The 22,832-nt window shown below is 43.1% G+C and overlaps 1 protein-coding gene across 2 annotated transcripts in view; it reads right to left on the reverse strand.

Annotated features, from left to right (window-relative positions):
- Window positions 1–17,218, reverse strand: part of exoc3l2b (exocyst complex component 3-like 2b) — a 38,639-nt gene extending 21,421 nt beyond the window's left edge. The window contains exons 1-3 of one of the 2 annotated variants that reach the window (XM_010893833.3): window positions 17,103–17,218; window positions 2,800–3,279; window positions 2,476–2,699 (exon numbers count right to left, since the gene is read on the reverse strand). In XM_010893833.3, coding sequence (XP_010892135.2) covers window positions 2,476–2,699; window positions 2,800–3,260 — 685 coding nt within the window. In that variant the 5' untranslated portion in view covers window positions 3,261–3,279; window positions 17,103–17,218. Of the gene's footprint in view, window positions 1–2,475; window positions 2,700–2,799; window positions 3,280–10,534; window positions 11,391–17,102 lie in introns of those variants that run through there. The other variant, XM_010893831.4, reaches the window with a different exon arrangement.
- Window positions 17,219–22,832: the final 5,614 nt, after the last annotated feature.

Genomic DNA, 22,832 nt, shown 5'->3' on the forward strand with positions numbered 1-22,832 from the left:
CAACGGCATGGATGGGCAGCCACAGGTGCTATTATTTCAGCATTTCCTTAGATTCAACTTCTCACACGTCAATATTGTAGTTTCTTGATCTTGAATCTTGTAGTATCAGCACGCCATGTGTTTGCCTCTTCAGGTTCAAACTGACTTTTTAAACCATTTGCTTTAAATATGGCAAAAAGTTGCCTAATACTATGAATAGTTGCTCGGTGTCCCATCCTGAGGTATTTCCTGACACTTGAGCACAGCCCCACTCCTTAGCCAAGCACAGACTGGGTTCCTTCAGTATTGAATGGCACAATACAGACGTCTGCAAACACTGTCCTTTCTGTTTTCCTCATGTCTCTATTTTCAGGACTAGTGCAGAAACAAACAACAAGGAACAAGTACTTTTTGTTCAAAGAGGGTCCAATGTTTTACAAGGGGCTGGCCTGGGGAGAATGTTAGTGCTGTTGCAAATTACACTTCCTAATGGTAATGACCCTGTTAAATCTTTACCACTCTCGTATCCAACATTATCCTAAAAAGACCTTTTAAAATAAGAGAAGTTTCAGTTGTGCTCGGTGAGGAAATGAATCTACACAAGTGATGACTGGAAGAAACCACAGTTCCCTGCTGGTCATGGGGGGTTAAAAACAGTTTGTGCTGACAGCTGAGAGAACAATGCCTGACAGGGACACGTTTTCCCCTGACAAACACGGTCAAACAAACAAACAAAAGGCTGCTTCTCTGTGGGTCAGCCTGGGGGGGTGAGGGTCACCCAAGAAATAACACACATGGCTGAAACACTCCCCCTGCGCAGACACCTCTCTCACCTCCCTCCACACAACACCCGACCGCGGATTCACAAAGCCTGACCTCAGGGAAAGGTGTAACGGTGTGAAGCTTTTGAGGTAGGCTAGAATATAAAACAGAATGAGAGTCTAGGAGTGACAAGGCCGTTTTATTTCCGCTTCACTAGTCGGGGTCACGCCATGACGGTGCAGATGAAGTGACCACAATCCCAGACCGACAGTATCTTTGCCAAAGCCATGACGACTCACAATGCGTGACCCCACCTCTAGACAACAACCTACGAGGCATTAAGACCGCAGCCGGTAAACAACCCGTCTCAGTGGCATGGAGACCATGACACAGTGGTATTTGGATTCCCCGGCACGGCTTGCTCAATGACCGGAGACAAAGAGTGAACTTGTTGGATCCTGATCTGTCAGCAGTTTCTATGTGCTGTTGGTGTCGTGGGTGTAATGGGCCTAGCATTCTTTAGTTGCTACCACCGTACGCCTTATCTTTACTCCTCACACGGTCTTGATGAAAACTGTAAGGTGATACAGGCTTGTTGAATAATGGTGGAAATACCATTCCTGACAACCCATTAGGCCGCGCTCCATGCCAAGTGCTCAGTCAACGTTGACTTTCACAGCAAAGACAAACTGACAGATAGACCAACATAATTGCGAGTATTGAAGAGTTGTGCAACAAGCCGTCAACTCTGGAAATTCTGTGGCCTACGGGGGTCTGGTGGTCTGAGCCGTTGCCTCTGGTTCCACACCGCTCCATCATGGGTTCCAGCCCACAGCTGATTCGGCAAAACTGTCTCCACTGCCTTTTCCCACTGCCCATACAGTATGTGCCCCCGGATGCCTTTTACTGTATAAACACTGTAGTGTATTGAAAGATTCCAGATAATAAATTATCACACGTTTTCCTCTCCTGCACTAATTCCCTACCTGTCTCCTCAGTAACATTCTGAGTTCTTTCACCATTAACTGCATACACACATACAAAGGTTTATTGTCTCTTCGAATTTGTCAAAAGTCATGGGCCCGGAGGAGAATACATTTACTGGCCAACAAACTTGGCTGAGCTTGCATGTCCCCGACAAACCCACCGCAGTGGGTCAGTAAATTGCAATGGGATAAGCAAACCTGTATCTTAATTATACCGTCCTCTGCCGGAGTCCCAGGCGTTGTCGGGGGGAACACCACCGGGATCAGAACTATCCTTGCCACCAAGCATCTGAATGGAAAGGCAGGGACTTCATCATTCGCCATAACCTGCTGCCCGTGGTGTGTTTTCAGTAAATAAAGATGGGGATCAGATCCTCCCACGAGAGAACGACTGCTTCTCACAGCATTGGCCAAGACCTGGTGTCCTTCATCCCACCAACATCCTGGCACTAGCTGTCCCCGGATCATCGGAAAATATCCCAGACATCAGTAACTTCTCATCTGATGTGAAAACAGTAGGTCGCTGCAAAGATTACGGCAGGAACAACAGGGTTTAACCACTGTTTTATGATGACCTTGGCTCTATCATCTAACCGCCATTATTGCGCAAGTCGCCGTCTGTAGTCATTGACAGGACTGCTATAGTTTTGTTGCTCCCTACAATTGCGGTCTTAACATGCACAGTTGACATTTCAGATACCAATAGATGCTTGAAACCTATTGCTGCTCCACTAATGTCTGCCCTCACCTGAGAGGGGTTCCCTGGGCTTCACCTCCTCCACCACCTCCTCGACCACCTCCTCCTCATGAGATGAGTGGTCGGCCGTAGACTCCTTCTTCAGCTTGCCCAGGCCCACCATCTTCATGAAGGAGAGCCGACGGCTGGATGAGTCACCCCCCTCGCTCTCCGAGCACAGATCCCCATTGGGCAGGCTCTCCTTGCGAAGGCTCTCCCTGCACTTCCCTGCAAACCTAGAGGGGAGTAAGTAAGGTCTTAGATGTCAATGGAGATGCGGGCATCATCCTCTACTAAACTGCTCCATCACGGCGGTTTCTCCACGCCCCCCCGTACCTTAGTAGGCTCCCCTCTGAGCTCCGGCGACCTTTCCTCTTCTTCTCTGAGGTGGGGGTGCTCGCTGTGGAACCCTGAGGGGAGGGGGTGGCAGTGCCCTTACTGCGACCAGACATGCGGAGCCCCTTGCCCAGCTTGCCCAGGGTCTTCAGCGGTGAGACCCCACGTATGCGTTCCAGGGTGCCCTTGAATGAACCCTTGCTGGAGCCGCCGCGTCTCTCCTCATTCGCCTCGTTCTCATCCTCCTCGTCCTCAAAGGGGTTGCGGTCCCGTGGCGAGCGTCCGTCCAGGAGCAAATTCGCTTGAGCCCACTCATCGTTGTCACCGGGCTCCTCAAAGGCACTGGACTTCAAGTTTAGGCTCATCTTGCGAAGGATCAGTTCGCCGCGTGTGTTTTCCAATTCCCCGTTCACTCTGCTGCCTCCCTTCAGCCGTGCCGGGAGGTTCTTAAGGATGGGCATGCTTCCACTCAGTGTAAAACTAGACGAGACAAGAGAGGTAAAGATTTAGTTGATTGACTGAAAGATTACAGAGGACGTTTTCCAAGAGAAAGTCAGCTTGGACAGTTACTCATTTATAGAATTTCTCAGATAGACAGCTGAAGATAGCAGTTATCGGTTACCCAATATTACCTTCCCCACCCTTCAGTCAGAGATTTATGATGTTGGACATAATCATTCTCCATAAAGACTCTCCGATAAAACAATAAGTAACCTTTAGCCTGCCGACTAAACCAAAGATCGCCATGGATACTGAGTTTGGGCGGGAAGGCGATTGTGAATGGATGTGCTTTGTTATGGTGGTCATGTGGCTGAGGATCTGTGTATTAGGCTTCTTCCACTTGTTTATGCTCCACGGTCCTTGATGCCCTTTTCTTTCAAGAAAACATGTTTGTCGCTCTACATGGACTTCCTGCCACACCAAGGGCTCAGGGATATTTACAGCTGGTGACAGAGGGAAGTGCAACACTCAATCACTTCCTTCTTGTGTGGGTGGGTGTGTCGGTGTGTCTGTCTGTGTGTGTGTGTGTGTGTGTGTGTGTGTGTCTCTGTATTCCTGTTTTACTATCTGAACGAGGACTGAAGAAAATCCTGCCAAGAGAGGATATTTGGTCGGTCCTCCCTTTAGCAATAAGCTTCATCTGACTCAGGGTTAATGCTAGGGTTAGAATTAAGGTTAAGTTTAAGTTAGGTTAAGGTTAGGCATAAAGGTAAAATTATTGAGGTATAGGTTAGGTTTACGGCTAGGGGTTGGTTAAAATATATATTTTTAATGGCACTAAATTGCTGTTTCTCACTTCGATTGTAAAATGTATGCGTGTGTGTGTGTGTGTATATAACATCATACCATTATTATTCATCTGGGTGATCCTGAATATTAATCAGTTCATTAATCAGAGGCCTCACATGCACCACCTTGAAATTTTTATAACTGTATAATTGGGAATAAATTGATGCAAATACGTTGACAAACCACACCTTGTCCTGACGAGGTTTACACGAGTATCAAAACACAGGGGGGGTGTAAGCCAGCACGAAACACAAACCTTATTCAAAGTGGATCAGAAAATCTCCTAAGGAAAGAAATGAGTGGTGAAATAACCTAAAGAGCCTGTTTCAGATTTCACCGCAAGGTGTATTTCTCTTAGTCTCATGTCAAACTGTACCTTAACTTGCTTCCTAATATAGATTGGGTTATTTACTAAGGGACTGTGACTATATAAAGTTACATCCAGTTGAATAGAGAACCAACAGAGCAGGGCAGCAGTTCTGAAGCTCCATTCCAAGCCCAGGGGATAATAGGGTCCAGTTGTCGACAAAAAAGGGACTTCGGCATGAATTTGATGATTTTCGGGAATCGTAGTCGAGTGAGGAATAACATCTTAATGGCATTAACTCTTCTCAGGAGAAGTAAAAGGGGTTTCTCGAGAAATGCCTGTTCGCTATTAATATGTCTAACAGATGGAGGAACAACTGCTGATACTTCAAACAAGCACAACAAGTACTACTTTTTCCCCAAATAAATAACTATGTATTCAATTATTAACTAAAGTGTTTTAATTAGAACATCATGAAAACTAAATCTGGATAAAACACATTCCATATCAGATATATATTGTCTTCATTTATTCTTCCCCATTAATGTTGTTTCAATTTTTTTTTTTGGGGGGGGGGTTACACAAATGATTACAGTATGCGTGCTTTAAATTCCTAAAGAGGACCTATTGTTTTGTGGCTTCCTAAGTGTTTATAATTGAGAATGCGTCAGGATGCTTTTTCCATATGGGTGGGCTGAGCATTCAATGTTTCCCTGTGTGCAATCAAACAGCCAACCCCCCGGCAAACCAGGCTGATAACATTGTGAGCTTCATTAACATCTGTACTATCTAGACCAGGTCGCAATCCAAAACCCACCTGTCGAAGGACGCAATTCCTGAAGAACAGAAACCGCTACGACAGATACATTAAAGCGGATAACCAGTTTCTGAAAATACGTAACACTGTGCTATTTCACTTCTGTCTACACAACATGAGCTGGTGTAATGGATGCGGTGGAACAGGCCCATACACGATATTGGTTACAATATATTGTAATAATGTATGTCATTACATTATTACATGCCCTTATTAATTAAGTTTCATTTCAGCCAAAATATTATATTCAGTCCAAGGTCATGACTTACAGAAAATGCATTCGAGAAAACAACAGGAAGCCAACATCCAACGAGCGGCGTAACAAAAAGGAAACAAAAAAAGATATTGAATAGTCTGCAAAGCCAATGATAGGCATGTCCTTGACCTCAGACAGAAAGCACAGCACCGAATGAACAATGGCTTTCTAAATATACAAATTTTCACAGGAGGACATCAGCATGTAGCAGAATCTTGATTAAACAAGTTATGCGAGCATGTGGCACTGCTGACAGTTGGTGACACGACACCAGTGGTGTCTGATAAGTGTTTGGTAGTGACTGTAATGAGGGGTGACATGACCCTGCTGGTTATACCTGCTCTACCACAATTCCCCATCCACACAGCCAATAACAAGCTCATCCCAGAAGTCACTAGGAAAGCCAGGTTGAGATAACTCTGGGAGACATTAGGCAACTCCACTTCCTGTCTCACCAAGGACCAGACTCAGGACAGAAAAGACAGGTCCCTCCCCCCCGCTCCCAGACATCTCTGTTTTGTTTACACACACTGACAACAGACTCACCTGACCTGACACAGATAAACTACAAAAGCTTGAACACCCTGTCCCTCTGGATTGAATAGATTTTTTTTTTGGACCACAATGTGTTTTTCCTGAGTTGTCCATTAAACGCACAACCCTCTTCAATCTCAGATCCTAAATACGCCAGCACTTACATTTTCACCTCCGGCTGTTGAACTGAACACAATAGTGTGCAATAAAAGTCTTTGTAGGGTTCAAAGTCCCATCTCTCATCTTGTTTCATATCCGTGCGCCATTCCCCATGATCAGGTTACTGATGGCTGGAGGAAGCTCCACAGTTTGTACCCTTATAAATCAGCTGGGCTCAATGATTTCAACCCTTTCTTCTTGATGCTGTCCGCCACTATTATCGAAAGCCCCTAATGCTTGCCAGTTCACCACATAGCCAAAGAATGGAATGCTGCAATGGTCGTTCCGCTGTTCAAAGAAGGTGACAAATTAACCTAACTGCCATAGAAGAATTTCCATCCAATCCTACCTATCTTGGAAAGCCTGATAAAACAGATAACCCACCATTTTGACTCCAGTCATATTCTCTCTGCAGTGGAGACAGGCTTTAAAGCTGGCAATAGATGTGGCTCAGCTACATTAATGGTTCCAACATCATATCTGCTATATCTATCTAGGTATGCCTGCAGATAAGCAGCAGTGCTGTGCAGTGGTTTTCACTGACCAAAGCCTTTTACTCCGTAAACTATGATTTTCTAATCAATAGACTCAAAAGACTTGGGTTCTCAGAGAATTGCCTAGACTGGTTTGAAAATGACTTTTCGGACCATGCGCAGTGTGCAAAGTCTGAGATCTTGCTGTCTAAACCTCTAGCTGTGACGGGGATGTTCCTCTGGGTTCATTTCTCGGGCCGACCTTGTTCTCAGAACACATCAACAGTGCTGGACTTGCCGCCGGTGATTCCCTTATCCACCTTTGTGCATACCATACTGTTTTGTATACATCAGGTCCCTCGTTGAACTCTGTACTGGCAACCTAACTACACAACTTGAAATGCATACAACTCACCTTGCTTAATCTCTGACTGCTCCTAAATTCCAGTAAAATGAAATGCTTTCAATTGGAAAGTACCCGTACCTGCCTCCCCCATAAACATTCTCACTTGAAAAGGATCTGATTTAGAAAATGTCAATAATATCTTGGCATTTGATAATTCACTCTTTCCTGACCCATATCAGCCACATCCAGTCTAAAAACAAATCCAGAATTGGGTTCCTGTTTCACAAGAACACTTCCTTCAGCCATGCTGAAAAACATACTCTAAAAATTACCAAACTACCAGTCCTGGATTTTCTCTCTGAACTCTGATAGTGTGGCTGATTGAGTTCTTGGTCACCTTCCTGCCCAAGGTCCTTTCCTGGTGGCTCTAGGAAGAGTCTTGGTGAACTTCTTCCATATCACAATGATGGAGGACCCTATCCTCCTGGGAAATTTGGAAGTCTATGGAAAGTTCCCTTGGTCTTTTTTATTTTTTTTGCTTTGTCATTATGGGAAACTGTTAGTAACTTGCCTGAAAAAAATATACAAACCCAATTCCAAAAAAGTTGGTACACTGTACAATTTGTGAGTAAAAAAGGAATGGAATAATTTACAAATCTCATAAACTTATATTTAATTCACAATAGAATATAGATAACATATTGAATGTTGAAAGTGAGACATTTTGTAATGTCATGCCAAATATTGGCTCATTTTGGATTTCATGAGAGCTATACATTCCAAAAAAGTTGGGACAGGTAGCAATAAGAGGCCTGAAAAGTTAAATGTACAGATAAGGAACAGCTGGCGGACCAGTTTGCAACTTTTTATGTCAATTTGCAACATGATTGGGTATAAAAAAGCCTCTCAGAGTGGCAGTGTCTCTCAGAAGTCAAGATTGGCAGAGGATCACCAATTCCCCCAATGCTGCGGCGAAAAATAGTGGAGCAATATCAGAAAGGAGTTTCTCAGAGAAAGATTGCAAAGAGTTTGAAGTTATTATCATCTATAGTGCATAATATCATCCAAAGATTCAGAGAATCCGGAACAATCTCTGTGCGTAAGGGTCAAGGCCGAAAAACCATACTGGATGCCTGTGATCTTCGGGCCCTCAGACGGCACTGCATCACATACAGGAATGATACTGTAATGGAAATCACAACATGGGCTCAGGAATACTTCCAGAAAACATTGTCGGTGAACACAATCCACCATGCCATTCGCCGTTGTCGGCTAAAACTCTATAGGTCAAAAAAGAAGACGTATCTAAACAGGATCCAGAAGCGCAGGCGTTTTCTCTGGGCCAAGGATCATTTAAAATGGACTGTGGCAAAGTGGAAAAGTGTTCTGTGGTCAGACAAATCAAAATTTGAAGTTCATTTTGGAAAACTGGGACGCCATGTCATCTGGACTAAAGAGGACAAGGACAACCCAAGTTGTTATCAGCGCTCAGTTCAGAAGCCTGCATCTTTGATGGTATGGGGTTGCATGAGTGCGTGTGGCATGGGCAGCCTACACATCTGGAAAGGCACCATCAATGCTGACAGTTATATCCCAGTTATAGAACATATGCTCCCATCCAGACGTCGTCTCTTTCAGGGAAGACCTTGCATTTTCCAACATGACAATGCCAGACCACATACTGCATCAATTACAATGTCATGGCTGCATAGAAAAAGGATCCGGGTACTGAAATGGCCAGCCTGCAGTCCAGAGCTTTCAACCATAGAAAACATTTGGCGCATCATAAAGAGGAAGGTGCGACAAAGAAGACCTAAGACAGTTGACCAACTAGAAGCCTGTATTAGACAAGATTGAAAAAAAAAACATTCCTATTCACAAACTTGAGCCACTTGTCTCCTCAGTACCCAGACGTTTGCAGTCTGTTATAAAAAGAAGAGGGGATGCCACACAGTGGTAAACATGGCCTTGTCCCAACTTTTTTGAGATGTGTTGATGCCATGAAATCTAAAATCAACTTATTTTTCCCTTAAAGTGATACATTTTCTCAGTTTAAACATTTGATATGTCATCTATGTTGTATTCTGAATAAAATATTGAAATTTGAAACTTCCACATCATTGCATTCTGTTTTTATTCACAATTGTACTGTGTCCCAACATTTTTGGAATCGGGTTTGTAGATTTAATAAATTATGAATGAAGTGTCCAAAAATGTGGAGGAAGTGAAGGGGCCTCATCATATGGTGAACACCCGCCTACAACCTTATTCTGCGGGTATATAAGTATCACCAAACATTTTCTTGTTTCAACCATTACATATAGTTTATTTTGAGTACTCTGTGTAACTTCTTGTCTTAGACAGTCATGTTTTTGGCCAGGACATCATTGCAAATCAGTCCTCAAATCGGCCTACCTGGTAATACATATGTCAAATAAAGAGTAGAAAAAGAGAAGCCAGCTAAGAGAGGCCAGAACTGCTGTTAAAATGTAACTGATATTAGGTGCTCTGATCTGCTCCAGCCCAGTCCAGGCCAAAGGCCATTCACTGTAGTGATCAGCGTTGGATCGCAAACACTTACTCTCTCGCATGATTTTTCCTGAGTGCAAAAACTGTCCTGACAGATCCAGTTATAGAGTATGTATGTAATGTTTTGTTTTTCTGAATTACAATAAAAGACTCAGGAATGACCGGTACATGTATACATTTAGGTTTGGTACATAGTGAAATCTGGTTTTTTTCTATGAGGAAAGAGAGTCAGCAGGTGATTTTGCCCTTCGATGTCCTTGAGCTGTTAGGTCTTCCAATCAAGCTGTCTATTGTCAGTGTCGGCTTTGGACATTGAGCTTCACCAGCTCATCAGTCACCAGGACCATATTAAAGGATAAAGCAGTGATGTGCACTCTCTCTAGCAGCATTGCACATAATCTGCAGTTGTTTACACAATGTCTTTACATGCCCTGTAAGAAAAAAATACTGTATTTTTCCAATGACACTTTTCTTATAATATACTCATGGCAGGCACACCGTTAACTAATGTCTACGGGGGTAAAAAATAAATAAATAAGAAATGACCTTTTGGGTTTTCTTCTGCAGGAAGAAAATGTGTCCCTGTCAGCTCATTCAGAGTGCAAACCTCCTGAGAGTGCATAAGTCACAAGTTGTCTCAGGCCAACCCTTCATGGAGCAATATGCATCCGATAACGTCTATAATACTGAGCCCTAAGTTAGACCGTTCTCTTCTGCATTTTCAAGAGATATATGTTATTTAGTCACATCCCTGACCAGTTTGTCCTAGCTTGCCACATAACACAAAATCTAAGATGATCTATACCTAAATCCCCAAAAAGTAATATATTTTGTTTCATGCAAAATAAATACTAGTTATACTAGTAATTAATACTAGAGTACATAGTACAGAAAGTTCCTAATTTCCCAAGACAACACCTCGTTTGAGGCAAATTAGTGTATAATATCAATGTCATCAGTGACAGTTTTTTCGATTGCAGCATAATGGTCCTGTGACAGTCAGAAAATAGATTAATCTACTTACGTGATTCATGACTGCCGGCTTTTTAGAAACTTAAGACAATGTGTCTCAAACTATCCTCAAACCAAGAGGCTGCCTCGTCAGGTGAAGAGAGACTGCTGCGCTATGCAGAACGTTTCGTAATAAGCTTCCACTCTTTATGGTCTGTGGGCTGGCTTTTGGGCTCCTTGCGGTTGCTGCAGCCGCGTCGCCAACGCGCAAAGACATTGACAGCTGGCGACTTAAGGTCTCTAGAGTTGCTGTTAGGCGGTCTCTCGAGTTACTGTTAGAATCAAGTTAAAACGTGTTCTCTTACAGACGTTTATTGGCGTCCTGTCTTCTGCGCGTATCCAATTAAGTCGGATCATAACGGGAAAAAATCCTAGACGGGGATTTCCTTGAATGTCCGTTCTCCTGCAACAGTCACCTGAGTAGTCAATGGCACGAGCTTTTGACAGTGATGTCAACTACTAGAAATGAACAGTTTACCGACAAGAATACTGTTCTGTAAGATTTTGGTACTGTAGCACAGTGCCTCTGGCAGTGCAATCTTGTCACCAGCTGCGGTGCAATAAGGTCACAGCATGGATTGTCTTAATTCAAATAAATGACTGACCAATGCAACGCAAAACGAGTTAATCTTCTGAAAGGATGGAACATGTCGGCATACTCAACAACATTTCCCTATCTATACCATTCTCTCTGAACTCACTGACCAATTAGGCAATAGTGCAAATGGTCTCAGCACGCGCTGAAAGACAATTAAGTTGCGCAGGAAGAGTACGTCAGGGTGACATGCATATCGTCTATGGTATGCAAGAAGCCGTTGTTTGGAGCCATATCGGTAAAAAAAAAAAACACTATCGTTTCGTCTAATTTCTAGCACTCTAAAGATTGGGAAATCAGTTTGCGGCTGAAGCTGAGAGTACAGTAAACAACTGGGAAAAGCTCAGCGGTTGATGCATAAACAAAAGACAGGCGCAGGAGTGCCCTTTCAGCCTAGCTGACCCGGAAAACACGTCTTAACATTCCCGATCAGCAATGGAGATCCTGTAAAGGTCAGGTCACATGAATGGGTAGAAAAAAAAACAATCTCCATGGGACAATAACTTCTTAATGATTTACACACCACACTCTCCAAACGTGTGAAGCTTTTTTCACTGACTTTTACTTACTTAGAAAATTGACAGGGATACGGATTAACCTGGTAGGTTGGTGAAGCACAGAACCGGTTAACGACCAACAACAGTCACCTTGACCGTTGGTGGCCTGTTCTGCATAGAAGGTTACCCCACCTCACAGCGTCACATTGGAATGTATTTATACAATTTGTCAGGGACTTTGGGTTGCACTAAGACACTACACAACGTACCCCCCCCCCCATGACAGAATTAGAGAAAGTTACAAAATGCATTACACAATATAACCACTAACTACTGTAAGTCGCTCTAGTTGAGAGCATCTGCAAACATATTACATAAGTAGTACAATAACTCACTGTATAGAATCTTTCACAGACTCATTCCACCAAAGGTCTTCCTGGCAAAAAAAAGAATTCTTGATGATTAAGACAAATGCAAAAGAGGGATCTAAAGTAAACAGTGTGAACGTGGGACAGGTAACCAAGCAGTTGGAGCTTCTGAGCAGTAACCAAGAGACTGCTAAATAGAATTCTGAGCTGACTTCTGTCTCTCCATCCTTTTCTCCAATCCAGTTCACCTTGGCTATGTTTCAGCGGTTTTGAAACAGTCCCCAGTAGACCTAGTTGATGGTGGATGCTAAATGTGCCAAATGTAGTTCTTACAATCTTTCCACTCCAATACTGAATAGATAGGCATCAGCTTTAAGGTAGTTCTAGTAGCACAATACTTATTGTTGCAAGGACCTAATTGATGAGGGACAGAAATAGTATAATCATGTTCGAAATGGGTTCCTTATTCTGTGTTAACTGTAAAATTCCCCAGAAACAGGATATGCTCATCTGTATTTCAATGTTCACACAACCCCAGGTATTGGGTGTTTCTCACGATAACGATGGTCAGTACCAATGGTCAGTGCAAATGACTGTGCCTGTGCAAATGACGATGCCTCTCTGAAAGAGGGGTGGCATCGTCAGCAGGCTCTCATCGCCATCAGGAACCTCTACGGTTAAAGTCAGTTGAAGTTTAGAGCATTTACAGCTGAACGCTGTTTTTCATGGTCCATCAAACCAGACTGGCTCCCTCGGCATGCAACATAAAGATCACTTCTAGGATGTGTAGCATTTGGTTGGTCAGACGGGGCCTGCAGTTGGCAAGAACGTGGAGTCACACAGGATGATGTACTTTGTCACCAGGGGAATGGTCTTGGTCTTTTATTAACCCAAAACAAAACTCAAACTTAGACTGCTCCTTCAGACAGTGCCTCCTGAGCTCCCAGTTTGGGCCGTGTGGGGTTGCCACCCACTCCCACTAAAAAAAGAAAAACACAGAGAGGCTCACAATGCTCCCAAGGTCAGGGCCTAACCCCAGTGGGACACCTCCTCGCCTGGCCAGCAGATGTAGCCAATGAGCAGGAACAAGGTGACCATCACATACCCACAGTGCTTGACTTGTTCTGGAACGGTCCGGAACAGTTCGGAACGAGACGTCAGGATAGGCTACTTCAATGGAACAAGCCTTATAAACACGTGCAATAATGTGCAATTTGTCAACCACTGCATACCCAACCCCTCAATCCACAATAGATGTCAAAGCAAAATGAGTGCGTGTGTGTGTGCAACTGTGTGGTGGCAAACCGAAAGACAGTCAAGTCTGGATAGGGACACATTTTATTTAAATTTCATGATTTGTTGCCACGGTTAGGTAACCTTTCCAGGGTCAATACTTGCGCCTGTGTGATGGTCAATGGAAGGAGCCCCAATCGTGCCCTGCCTGCATGCTGCACCCCCCACGCTGGCCACGGGGAGGCTCCTCACAGCACGTCAACCACCCGTCGCTGAGTAAAGGGCTCCTATTGAATGCCCTCGGTTCATCAGTCTTAGCGCATCAATCTGTCCCCCCCGTCTGACTCAAGCACACCGAGCCAACAGCACAGGAGGAATTAAGGTTAGGCTGTATTTGCGCTGACTACAGTAGGTAGCATCCTGGCGCCATTTGTGATTCACCCATCTGGGAAACGGATAAACGTCAAGCTGGTTCCCTAACCTGAAGTTCAGAGCAGTTGTAATTCAGGTAGTTGACAAAGGAAGGTATCACTCAACAGGCCAGTCAATTGTTTAATGTGGACTATAGGAAAAAGAGGATATAAAAAGAATCTCGCAGGACAATTTCCGTCATCAAAGGGTGTGTTGTCAGGGCTTGGTGACAAACATAATTATGTGCAAGACTGGATACGCCCCCACACATCCTAAGTTTCTCTCCCTCTCTCATCTGTCTTTCCCTCCTCTGTCTCTCTCATCTGTCTTTCTCTCCTCTGACTCTCTCTCCTCTGTCTCTCTCCTCTGACTCTCTCTCCTCTGTCTCTCTCCTCTGACTCTCTCTCCTCTGTCTCTCTCCTCTGATTCTCTCTCCTCTGTCTCTCTCTCCTCTGACTCTCTCTTCTCTGACTCTCTCTTCTCTGACTCTCTCTCCTCTGACTCTGTCTATTCAATTCAACTTTATTAGCATGACAGTTATTACAACCATATTGCCAAAGTTAGAAGTACAGTAAGAAGGAGTCTACACGGTAGCAGCCCCATTTAAGGTGAGATCAAGAACAACAATAACAAGCGTTGTCAGAAATATTCAGCAATAACAAAATGCTCAGAGTGAACAACAGGTACAAATAAACAGATAAGTCATATAAACACTAAGAGCAGAGATGACCGTCATCATCCGAAAGACCTAGCAACAGCTAAAACGTTGAGGTGAACAGTAACAATGAAGTGAGAATACATAAATAATGAATAAAATGTAACAGTTCACGGCAGGTCACAGGTTATCCCTTATTTTGTGGCACTCTCTGAGGAAGCATCCAGCTAGGGGGGCTGTGTGTCCCTCCCCCAAGAGCAGACTCTCTCTCCTCTGACTCTCTCTCCTCTGACTCTCTCTCCTCTGACTCTCTCTCCTCTGACTCTCTCTCCTCTGACTCTCTCTCCTCTGACTCTCTCTCCTCTGTCTCTCTCTCCTCTGTCTCTCTCTCCTCTGACTCTCTCTCCTCTGTCTCTCTCTCCTCTGTCTCTCTCTCCTCTGACTCTCTCTCCTCTGACTCTCTCTCCTCTGTCTCTCTCTCCTCTGACTCTCTCATCTGACTCTCTCTCCTCTGTCTTTCTCACCTCTGACTCTCTCTCCTCTGTCTTTCTCTCCTCTGAGTCTCTCTCCTCTGACTCTCTCTCCTCTGACTCTCTCTCTCCTCTGACTCTCCTCTGACTCTCTCTCCTCTGTCTTTCTCTCCTCTGACTCTCTCTCCTCTGACTCTCTTTCCTCTGACTCTCTCTCCTCTGTCTCTCTCTCCTCTGACTCACTCTCCTCTGTCTTTCTCTCCTCTGTCTTTCTCTCCTCTGACTCTCTCTCCTCTGTCTCTCTCTCCTCTGACTCTCTCTACTCTGACTCTCTTTCCAGTGTCTTTCCTCTGTCTCTGACTCTTTTTCTCTCCTCTGACTTTCCTTGACTCTCTTGCTTTGACTCTCACTCTCTGGCTCTCTCTTCTCCTACTGTCTGACTTTCCTTTTTTTTCTCTCTCTCTGATGCTTTCTCTGATTTTCTTCTGACAATCCTATTTCTCCTTCGCCTCTTTCTCGCCCTCTCATCTTTCTCTCTTTCCTTTTTCTCTCTCTGACTCTCCTTGATTTTCTCTCTTCAGTATGGCTATCTCTCTCACTCTCTCCCTCAGGTTTTCCTTCCTGTGTTTAAATCTTAAAACTTTGCAGTGGTGACACTGGTTCCGCTGACCTTGGCAACATGACCATGATATCCTCAATTTAGCAAGAAGTTCTGTCCATTAGGTGTTGACAGGTAAGTTGCTATTTGTTTTCAACATTTTGTACCCTGAAAACATTTTATTATCTTTCAAATTGTTCTGACCGCCTTAACTGCTGTATTATTTAATGACCACTAAATTAAACCACTGCTATATAAATATATTTACTAAATTATATTACTGCTCCATTAGCATATTACTTCTACAATATACCGCTACATTGTTAAATCATTACTACTGTACATTATATCATTACTACAATAAATGAATACTATATTAAGTCATAACTACATTATATCAGTACTATATATTATATTACTGCAACAATATACCACTATGATATTAAATCACAACTACATCATGTAACTGCTATAATATACCACTACCATATATGAAATCAATACCACAATATCCCACTAATATATTAAATCATTGCTACATTATATCACTACTCCATTACTTTAACTTTATCTGTTCTACTACTACTACTACAAAGATATGTCAGTAGTGTGTCAAATTACTAAAATCACTTCTATATTATATCAATACTACTACTAACTAATTAAATCCCCATTACATTATATCACTACCAATTACCATATTACCATATCCTACATTACTATATCACAATTACATTCAATTTAATCTACATTACTATATTACTACCATATTACTACATTGAATCACTACTACTACATCCTGGTGGGAAGATTCGGATTTCCTGCTTATTCACTTTTTATTCCTGACACTCTTCCAGCTGCATTTTCTGGAAAACCAGGGCATTTTGGAGTTACTGGAATGATCAACACTTTACCAGTCACAGTTTTCCACAGTAGGTCTTTATTAAGCTACTGTTTATATCTCTTGTCTTCAGACAATGTTATTTTTTAGGTAATGTTTATATTTTTTTCCTGTGACTGCTTGACAAGCATAAACAACATAGACGTCATCAGTGCAGAGATTCCCTGACCGACACAAAGATAACCATCAATGAATCATCAGACAGCTCCTTCCTCAACACTGGACATGTGGTCAGTGGTCAGAGTACTTCAAATTATCTATACAGCATCAAACAAAAACATTGCTGCAGTTGAAACATTGGTGGAAAATGACACCAAAGGTACTGCTTCACCGCTCAAAAATATTCTGTACATTTAAACTGAGCTAATGTAACCTTCAGTTTTCATCAATCAAAAATGTAAATAAAGAAAACTGGTAGGTCAAGATAGGCCATGTCGGATGTTTCCTGACAGAGTTTAAGTTGATCAATATCTCCGCTCTCTATTAATAATGTACAGGATCTTCCAGGTTTTCAGCATTGTCTTTATTTCCAAATGCCACCCCAAGTGCTACTGCATACCTACTCCATACATACTCCTTACCTATTCCATACATATTCCATACCTACTCTGTACATATTCCGTACCTACTCCATACAAATTCCATACATACTCCGTACAGTCAATATGAACAGATGAAACAACACAAACACAGTGATGACGCCACTCAAGTCTGACAAAATACCCTGGGAGGACACGTGTCTCTGCGGGGACTTCTGACCCGAGTCCAACCAAACCAGACAACATTCAAAAGAGATGACCCTCCCCCCACCCCACACGAATGGCTTCAGCCATGTTTTGAGTCCCGCTCGTACCTTTCTGCAAAGTCAGAAGACGGTCTGGTGGTTCTCACAGCAGTGGCATCCCTGAGCCACACAGGCAAGGAACAGGTCTGAATGTGTGTGAGTGTGTGAGCACTTGTAGGTCCGAGAGTTCAGAAGTAAGTGGCTGGGTCGTCTGGACTCCGGGGCTGGCTTTGGCCATTTCCTGGCTTGTAGCGCAAGATGCTTTTTCCTGAGGAAGCGGGCCATCCCATTTGCCCCCCACCACCCCCGGCCCCCCCTCGCCACAGTGAGCTACGGGCCCCATGGGGAAAGTGCCTGATTATACGCATTACCTTTGGAGAGAGAGGGTACTGTATGGTGTCCTTGACAGACTTTCATTTAGGTTATTTGTTTGTTTTTGTTTGTTGTTTAGATCTGTATGTATATTATGTTATATCTGCTACATCGTAGAGGTGAAACCTTTTTTGTTCGGGTTTTTCAAACTAAGGTCCACAGTGCGATTTCTTACATCTTTTTTTCCTACAAATTTGTCCCCCACTAATTGTAATACCAGGTTTCATATTTTTAAAGAAAGGTTTGGTAAAATCTTGAGCAACATTCCTGTGTTCCCCCAAAGATATTATTTTTTACTGTTATTTTACCAGGTAAGTATGCTAAAAACACATTCCTATTTAAAACAATGATCTAGGAGCAATTATAGTAAACTATTTTCCTTGGGAACAAAACAAGAGGGTTTGTCAGCTCTGGGATTAGAACACACTACTTTTCGTTTGTTGGCCCAAAGCTTATGACCACAAGTCTACCATCACCCAAGCGCAAATAGCCTTTAAAATTTACGGTCTGTGATTCTACTGTGGAAGTCAGGTCCATAATCTTGATGGACATAGAGCACAGGGTCTGGGCCTGCAACCAACCTTCACAGGGCCAAACCCAATAGATTTTATTTCTGTTGGCAGTTGGGACCAGGAAAAACCAGGAAGTACTAGAGGTGGCCCTGTTCAGGTAACATTAGAACATGGCTGAAGCAATGGCAAAATGTGTAGGATAGCAGGATTATCATAACTAGTCAATGCTAAACTTGCAAAACTTGTGCATTTATCAGGAGCTGTAGAAATGTATACTGTTTAGTGGGGGTCTTCCCCCTGGGGCTCATGATATTTTGGCGGTCCTTCACACTAAAAGATTTGAATCCCTAGCTTTAAGTTGTCTACCACCAGCTACTCAGATTGCCCCTGTCCATCAGGCATCAGGATGGAAGCAAGCACACACAGAGCCTGGATATGTTTTGGAGCCCTCTCTCTCTGTGGTGTCTGGCACTTATTCTATATTGAAGGCACCTACACCCGGACATGGTCATAGGGTTCATGTGTGCACTCTTTGTTTGAGGCCCATGTTTTGTTTATGTGCTTTAAGCATCTGTGAGACTTTAGGATGTATTGATGCTTTAGAACAATGCACTTGGAATTCAAACCCTCTTCACTGCAAACTGTTTGTCCTGCCACATACCCTCAGTTTAAACTGCATTATGTAAGTCCCGTCACATACAGTGGGGAGAACAAGTATTTGATACACTGCCGATTCTGCAGGTTTTCCCACTTACAAAGCATGGAGAAGTCTGTAATTGTTATCATAGGTACACTTCAACTGTGAGTGACAGAATCTTAAACAAAAATCCAGAAAATCACATTGTATGATTTTTAAGTAATTCATTTCAGTATTTGATACATCAGAAAAGCAGAACTTAATATTTGGTACAGAAACCTTTGTTTGTAATTACAGAGATCATACGTTTCCTGTAGTTCTTGACCAGGTTTGCACACACTGTAGCAGGCCCACTCCTCCTCCATACAGACCGTCTCCAGATCCTTCAGATTTCGGGGCTGTCGCTGGGCAATATGGACTTTCAGCTCCCTCCAAAGATTTTCTATTGGGTTCAGGTCTGGAGACTGGCTAGGCCACTCCAGGAGCTTGAGATGCTTCATACGGAGCCACTCCTTAGTTGCCCTGGCTGTGTGTTTTGGGTCGTTGTCATGCTGGAAGACCCAGCCACGACCCATCTTCAATGCTCTTACTGAGGGAAGGAGGTTGTTGGCCAAGATCTCATGATACATGGCCCCATCCATCCTCCTCTCAATATGGTGCAGTCATCCTGTCCCCTTTGCAGAAAAGAATGATGTTTCCACCTCCATGCTTCATGGTTGCGATGGTGTTCTTGGGGTTGTACTCATCCATCTTCTTCCTCCAAACACGGCGAGTGGAGTTTAGACCAAAAAGCTCTATTTATGTCTCATCAGACCACATGACCTTCTCCCATTCCTCCTCTGGATCATCCAGATGGTCACTGGAAAACCTCAGACGGGCCTGGACATGCGCTGGCTTGAGCATGGGGACTTTGTGTGCGCTGCAGGATTTTAATCCATGACGGCGTAGTGCATTACTAATGGTTTTCTTTGAGACTGTGGTCCCAGCTCTCTTCAGGTCATTGACCAGGTCCTGCCGTGTAGTTCTGGGCTGATCCCTCACCTTCCTCATGATCATTGATGCCCCACGAGGTGAGATCTTGCATGGAGCCCCAGTCTGAGGGAGATTGACAGTCATCTTGAACTTCTTCCATTTTCTAATAATTGCGCCAAAAGTTGTTGCCTTCTCACCAAGCTGCTTAGCCTATTGTCTTGTAGCCCATCCCAGCCTTGTGCAGGTCTACAATTCTATCCCTGATGTCCTTACACAGCTCTCTGGTCTTGGCCGTTGTGGAAAGGTTGGAGTCTGTTTGATTGAGTGTGTGGACAGGTGTCTTTTATACAGGTAGCAAGTTAAAACAGGTGCAGTTAATGTAGGTAATGAGTGGAGAACAGGAGGGCTTCTTAAAGAAAAACTAACAGGACTGTGAGAGCCGGAATTCTTACTGGTTGGTAGGTGATCAAATAAAATGCAAATTCATTATTTAAAAATCATGCTGTGATTTTCTGGATTTTTGTTTTAGGTGCCATCTCTCACAGTTGAAGTGTACCTATGATAAAAATTACAGACCTCTACATGCTTTGTAAGTAGGAAAACCTGCAAAAACTGCAGTGTATCAAATACTTGTTCTCCCCACTGTACATAGACGGCCAGGTAGCCAAGTGTTCAAGGGGTTTGGGCCGTAAAACACAAGGTTGCTGGTTTTATATTCACAATAAAATATTTTATCATGATAAGATATTTATTATTTAATATAGGTGTTGATTATTTAATATGTTTAAGTCTATCAAACATTACTTATTATATTAAAAATAATATTATATATTAGTTAAGTAGTACTCAGATATAAGTAAGATACACTTGATTTATCTATCATGTACTCATTCATAATAATTATTAAGTAATGAAAACTGAATAGTGCCATGTGACTCGCTTGTTACAGCATTGCGGGCAATTGATTCATAAATGTTCTGATACTTTTACATAATGCATTTTTTTTAAGGAAAACAAGTATGTTTTCAAAACAGTTTACATATCTATTATGGTCTAATTGGCAAGATGGACAGATATTAGAAACACTGACGTTTTGCAAGGTGACAGGATAATTCTCACATTAAGAAATGAATGTGTTGCCTAGAGGCTGATGCAGTATTCTGTATAGCTGCAGCTCTTCCTCCAGCTACTGCTAGAGGAATGAACACTTGGACACACTATGGTCGGGGTAAAGTGACAGGTTGTTACATATAACAATGAAAAAAATACCATGAACAATTTTAAAACATAAATACTACTGAGGGCTAATCATTTTAGTAACCATATCTTTGTGTTGACCCCAACAAATATTATAGTTCATAAAACACAAAAGAGTTATTGTGATAACTTAAAAAAAGATTAGCTATCAGGATGGTGATGTCACAATTCTCTTATTATATAAGTATTGTCACTGCAATGTAAAGAATCTGATGTAAACTTACTTAAGTTTACAATCATAGTAGAATAATAGTCCAAACTGTATACATCCCACAGCCTGTGTTCTCTTTGTCCAGCTACATACACACACCCTCAATCTAATCTGTCTTCCCTCAGTCCAGCTACATACACACACCCTTAATTTAATCTGTCTTCCCTCAGTCCAGCTACATACACACACCCTTATTCTGAACTGTCTTTCCTCAGTCCAGCTACATATGCACACCCTCAGTCCAGCAATACAGCTCTGGAAAAAATGAATAGACCACTGCACCTTTTTCTTTCCTTTCCAAAAAAGTTGAAAAGGAAGATTCTGAGTGAGGAGCAGAAGGGTTAAAATTAAGAGACCACTGCAAATTGAACTCTTCTGTTTCTCACTCAAAACCTTCCCTTTCAACTTTTTCGGAAAGAAAAGGGTGCAGTGGTCTCTTAATTTTTTCTGGAGCTTTATATACACATCCTCAGTCTCAACTTTGTCCTATTAGTCCACCTAAAACACTGTTTAAGTATTCTTTGCATGAATATGGTCTCCCACACTGCTTTACTAAGAGCGTGTTCCTCTGTGCAGATATTGCTGACACCTAACAATGTGAAAAGCCATGACAGTTATTTAAAGTATCAGCTTATCACGTGATGGCCATCCGTATGTCCATCAGTCAGTGACAGAGCCGACGACACGGAACTCAACCATTGGTTAATGATTGCAGTGTCTAAGCCGGTGAATGTAACCTCACGACAGTCCCCATTAAGTAGTATACCAGTCAAATATCTACCCTGCCCTTTATATTGAGATATTAGTCATAGGTTGATCATTTGCAAGATCTGCAGATAGATCAACCAACAATCTTTAAAAAACTTTACTTAATCAAGAAATTTGTTTTCATTTTGTGAATCCTCACCACAGAGCGTCCAGTGTTAGCCTTCTGGCAGAGGTAGACAGATTTGGCTTTAAAATCTCCTGGTACTTGACAGTTCATTATGCTATGCATCCTTACACGGTACCCAGGGCATTTGGAAGCAAAACAGCTCCACAACACCATGAATTCCCCACTATACTTGGCAGTGGGGATTAGGTGATTGTCTGCATAACCACCCCTCTTTTAATGTACAGTTCAAAAAGGTTAAGGGGACACTTAAATCACACATCGGGTCTCGATGCAAGAAATATATTAAAGATCAAAGTCTTTACTGTACATTCTGTACTTCGTGGAGAACAAAATGACGTAACAACGGTCAATGGAAACCAAATTCGCCAACAGATTGAGCGGCTGGATTCAAACTCACACCAAAAATCGACGTAAGCAATTTAAATCACGGGCTGATCCAACTTGTGTGAATTTCACCACAGGAACTCATAATGTGCCTCAGTAGTCTGAAAGGCCCCCACGTGCCTGTATGCACTCCCGACTACGTCTGTGCATGCTCCTGATGAGATGGTGGATGGTGTCCTGGGGGATCTCCTCCCAGACCTGGATCAGGGCATCATTGAGCTCCTGGACAGTCTGTGGCGCTACTTGGCGGTATCGGATGCACTGATACGCAACATCCTCGAGGTTTGGATTCAGGTCTGGGGAACGAGGGTCAGTCAATGACATCAATGCCATCGTCAGGGTACCGTTGGCTAACACATGGAGGTCTGTTTGACCCTCCAAGGATATCCCTCCCCAGACCATCACTGACCCACCCCCAAACCAGTCATGCTGGATGATGCTGCAGGCAGCATAACGTCCACCACGGCGTCTCCAGACTCTTTCATACGTGGCACGTGCTCAGGTTGGACCTGCTCTCCTCTACGAAGAGAACGGGGCGCCAATGGTGGAGCTGCCAATT

Source organism: Esox lucius, chromosome 1, assembly GCF_011004845.1.
Source record: "Esox lucius isolate fEsoLuc1 chromosome 1, fEsoLuc1.pri, whole genome shotgun sequence".
NCBI classification, from domain to species: Eukaryota; Metazoa; Chordata; class Actinopteri; order Esociformes; family Esocidae; genus Esox; species Esox lucius.